The sequence below is a fragment of the Corvus brachyrhynchos genome, unplaced genomic scaffold, assembly GCF_000691975.1.
Source record: "Corvus brachyrhynchos isolate BGI_N302 unplaced genomic scaffold, ASM69197v1 scaffold182, whole genome shotgun sequence".
Classification (NCBI taxonomy): Eukaryota; Metazoa; Chordata; class Aves; order Passeriformes; family Corvidae; genus Corvus; species Corvus brachyrhynchos.
In genome coordinates, this window is record NW_008236807.1 from 761,905 (window position 1) to 766,264 (window position 4,360).

Consider the following 4,360-nt stretch of genomic DNA (forward strand, 5'->3'; position numbering starts at 1 on the left):
CCTAAATCCTTGGAGTCTTCCCTGCCCTTGGGAGCTGCTGTTGGTGTAACCCCAAAAATACAGGGAAAGGGGAACGTTTTTGGCTGGTTTTTTGAGGTTGGACTCAATGATGTCAAAGGTTTTTCCCAACCTGGTTCATTGTGGGATTCTGGGATTTCTGCTCCATGGAAATGGAGGAGTCTGGAGCTTCCCTTGTCCACCCTTTGCCAACTCAGCCCCAGCTGCTCCAGTGGGGGAATCCGGGATTTGGGGTTTCCCTGAGTTAGTAGCGTCCTGTTCCAACCCAGCTGTGGAGATGCTGATCCCAGGAGGGAATTTCACCCACCCACACCAGGCTGCCCATCTCCCTGACCCTTCCCATTCCCAGAGGGAATCCCCAACCTCCATCCCTGCTATCCCTTACCTCCTGCTCCCAGGTACGTCTGCATCCGCGGCGTCTTCATCCTGACCACGGAGTGCACGTCCCTCACGGTCACCCTGGTGGTGACGCTCCGCAAGTTCGTCAGCCTCATCTTCTCCATCCTCTACTTCCAGAATCCCTTCACAGGCTGGCACTGGCTGGGCACTGCCTTCGTCTTCGTGGGCACCCTGATGTACACCGAGGTGTGGAACAGCCTGGGGCCCTTCCTGAGGAGGAGGAGGAGGCCGAAGGAGGAGTGAATCCAGGGATTCTCCGCAGGGACCTTTTTATTGTTTTCCAGAGCAGAGCAGCAGGGAGCCCCCCCAGGGGGTGTTTTTATAACAGGGGAGGTGTTGGCTGTGCCAAGCTCCTGGGAGAATGGGAGCCTCCGCTGGGAACTTCGGGAATGGATCATGGAGAAACAATCCGGTTCTTTTTCGCTGGTTGGCGTTTTTTTATGCGACCCCTTTTGCTTCCAATTTGTCCTCTTGTTTTTTGGTTTTTTTCCCACTGGAAGAATCCTTTTTAAGGAAAAGCTGACCCAGAGCTTTGTTAGGAGCCCGGCTTGGTGCTGTTGGCTTGGATCAGCTGCACCCTGAGCCAGTCTGGTGCCGTCCTTTAATTGTCCCAGTGTCTGGAGCCCCATTCCAGTGGGAATTCCAGGCCTGGCTGTTCACCTGCATCCCTGGTCCCTGTGCTGCGAGGATGTGGCACACACACCCCCAGCTGGAGCTTCCAGTCTGGAGCTTCCAGTCTGCCCAGTGGCTCCTGGGAGGGCTGGGTTTACCCTGCTTTTCCCAGTTCTCCTTCCATCCCTTGGGATCAGCTTCCTCATGGCTCCCTGCCCCTCAGTGTCACCCCTGGTTGGTTTTCCTGGAGTTTCCCTGCAGTTTTCCTGGAGCAGCACCTTGTTGCTGTGCTGCTGCTCCTGTCCCTGCTCAGCTGGGACAGTTGAGGCACCCAGGATGTCACCTCAGTTCACATCCAGCGTGGCTGAGGAAGGATTTTACTCCTTTGTTCTGAGAAAATTGGTGAGGAGGGATAAAGGGGGTTTCATGGCAAAGGAAAAAAGATGGAAAAAAAATCCCAAAGTGATGGGAAAGGCACCACATCCCACCCAGGCATTCCCTGAGCCAAGGTCACCTTTCCAAAACTTCTTCCCTCTATTTTGCCTGCTGATTTTTATCAGCTGTCTGGGATAATTCTCTTCGCAGCTTCCCATGGCCTCATCCCTGCTGGGAGGCAGAGTGGGAAACGGGGAAGGCTCCTTGCTGTGCTGGGAGCACTGATTTAGCCACAACCCCAAATCCCAGTGTGGGAAAAGGGAACTCCATCCCAGGCAGAGCCAGCATGGTGCTGCTGGGACCTGCAGCTCCATCCCGAGGTCCTGAAGGATTTTCTTCCCCAGTTTCAGTTTTTCCTGAGCCTGAAAAAGCTGAATTTCAAGTGCTGTGGGATATTTCCAGGGATTTTTCGGATGGGGAGGCTGGCCTGGTGTAGGTCAGGTGTTGCTTCCAGCCGTTTGTGGTGGCTCCAGGGAGGGCCTGGAGAGAGTCAAAACCCCTGATTTTCATCTTCCAAGCTCTTCACACGGAGCTTCAGCTGGGATGGGGAGGTGGGGAAGCCAACAGAAGTTTGGGATGAAAGATTTTAGGGATAGGGAGTGACCAGTGAGGTTCTTCGGGGATCAGACATGGCGGGGAAACACCAGAGCTGTGACTCCAGGTCTGTGGGCGTCGTAGGGATTGTTTTATCCAGGGGTTGTTGCATCCAGGGATTGCTGGATCCAGGGATTGAGCAGAGCTGAGCCTGAGGGAGAGTAACACTGCCCGTAGCCACTCCCAGGTGTAACATCCTGTGCATACTCTGGGTCGCTCTTCCTCTCCAGGACCTTGCATGTTGTCCCCAGTTCCCATGGGAATATTGGGGGATTGGGGCATTCCCATTTTTTTTTTTTAACCACGTGCTTTTCACTCCCAGCACATCAACCGTGGGTGGTTTGTTGCTGTCGGGGGGATTTTTTTTAACTTCCCAGTGTGATCAGTGTGTTTGGAATATTTATGACTGCTTGGAGTCACAGGAGTGGCAGCAATTCCCTTCCTGCTGGAGGAGAGAGGAGGAAAGGTCTGGGCAGAAGGGCCTCGTTGGCCAAAATTAATTAAACCCAGGCTCCCCCCTCCAGGCTGGGGCTGCTGATTAGTTGGGTTTTAATGTTTGTGTAGAGATCGGAGCACCTATTTTTTAGCAGAGGCTGGAAAAGGGAAGGAGCCCGACGGCTTCTGGGGTGGCTTTGGTTTAGGGTGAGATTTGGGTTGGTTTTTTAAAAGCAAAATAAATCTGTATCCTCTTCGAAAGGTGTGGGGTTTGCTTCTCATTTCATGCTTTGCTGGTGGCTGGAAAATGAATGGAGGCATGGAATTGTTTAGGTTGGAAAAGCCCTCTGAGATCATCCAACCATTCCCAGCACTGCCAAGGCCACCGCTGAGCCATGTCCCCAGGTGCCACATGGGTTTTAAATCCCCCAGGGATGACGACTCCACCCGCTGTTCCAACCCTTTCCATAAAGAAATTTTCCATGGATTTCCAATCTAAATAACAATTCACCATTTCTCCTTAATATGAGAGAAAATAGGAAAGACTCAGCCTGGCTGAGTGGGGTTTAAGAGAAGACCCCACCATCACATCCAAGTTTCCCTAAATCCAGCACCAATGGGAGCCTGGAGCAGTTGGGACTGTGGGAATTGAGGATTTGAGATCCCCAGGCAAGACTCAGACCCTCGGGATTTGAGGGCTCCCAGCAAGACTCAAACCCTCACACCATCCAGATTTGAGGTCCCAGGTAAGACTCAAATCTTCAGAATTTGATGTTCTCCAAAAAACTTTAAATCCTCAAGACATCAGAATGTGAGGTTCTCTGAAAGGACTAAAATACTTAAATCAGAATTTGAGGTTCACCAAAAACATTCAAATCCTCAAAACATCAACATGTGAGGTTCTGCCAAAAGACTCAAATCCTCCAGTCAGAATTTGAGGTTCTCCAAAAAACTTTAAATCCTCAAAACAGCAGAACGTGAGGTTCTGCCAAAAGACTCAAATTCTTGGATCAGAATTTGACATTTTCCAAAAAGACTGAAGTCCTTAAATCATCAGAATCTGAGGTTCTCCAAAAAGACTCAAATCCTCCAGTCAGAATCTGAGGTTCTCCAAAAAACATTCAAATCCTCAAACAGCAGAATTTGAGGTTCTTCAAAAAACTTTAAATCCTCTGTAAAACTCCAGGCTCAGTTTGAGCATGACCAACTTAAGGTGATCCAAACACCCTTCCCTGCCCATAAAAACAGAATTCCCTGAAAAAATCTGGGAAATGGAATGTAAATATTCCCTGTCTACAATCCAGCAGCAATTCTGCCTTCAACCTCAGCCAGATGTTCCACGCTTCAGGATGCAGGAAAGGGCAGCGTAATCCAGATGTTTTGGGAAGGAATTTGGGTTTGGAATTGGATCCGGAGTCTGGGAAGGAAGCACTGGAGAGGGAACAGCGGAGAAGCTGAGGGAGGGAAGGCAAAAAACCCCGTAATTTGTTGAGTTGAGGAAGTTCGGCCTCTCCCTGGTGCTTCTAAAATCCCATTTCCTATTTCCATGCAAGGCCTGGATTCCCTGGCCCACGTGTGGGATCTCACACGTGGAAGTTTGGGAAGCTCAGGGCTCAAGAACTGATTGTAAAATAGGAGATTCTTTTCCACCATCATTACCTGAGACAAATGCAAGTGAGCCCTGGCTCACAGAAAACAAATCATTTCTTTTTCCAGCTGGGAAATAGGAGGAATATTTATCCTCCTCCTGTATCCTCAGCTCTGTAAAATCCGAATGAAGATACAATTCCTGCACTGGAAAGTTGAAAATTTAAGGCTGTTCCTGTAAATAGGAGAAGATTGAATCGCTGACATCGCTCAAGAGGCT

At 50.0% G+C, this 4,360-nt stretch overlaps 1 protein-coding gene across 1 annotated transcript in view; it reads left to right on the forward strand.

The window, feature by feature from the left end:
* The window catches only part of SLC35B4 (solute carrier family 35 member B4), a gene marked incomplete at its 5' end in the record, with an annotated part of 9,352 nt that extends 6,598 nt beyond the window's left edge, over window positions 1-2,754 (forward strand). The window contains one exon of the mRNA XM_017728005.1: window positions 417-2,754. Coding sequence (XP_017583494.1) covers window positions 417-660 — 244 coding nt within the window. The remainder of the gene's footprint in view (window positions 1-416) is intronic.
* Window positions 2,755-4,360: the final 1,606 nt, after the last annotated feature.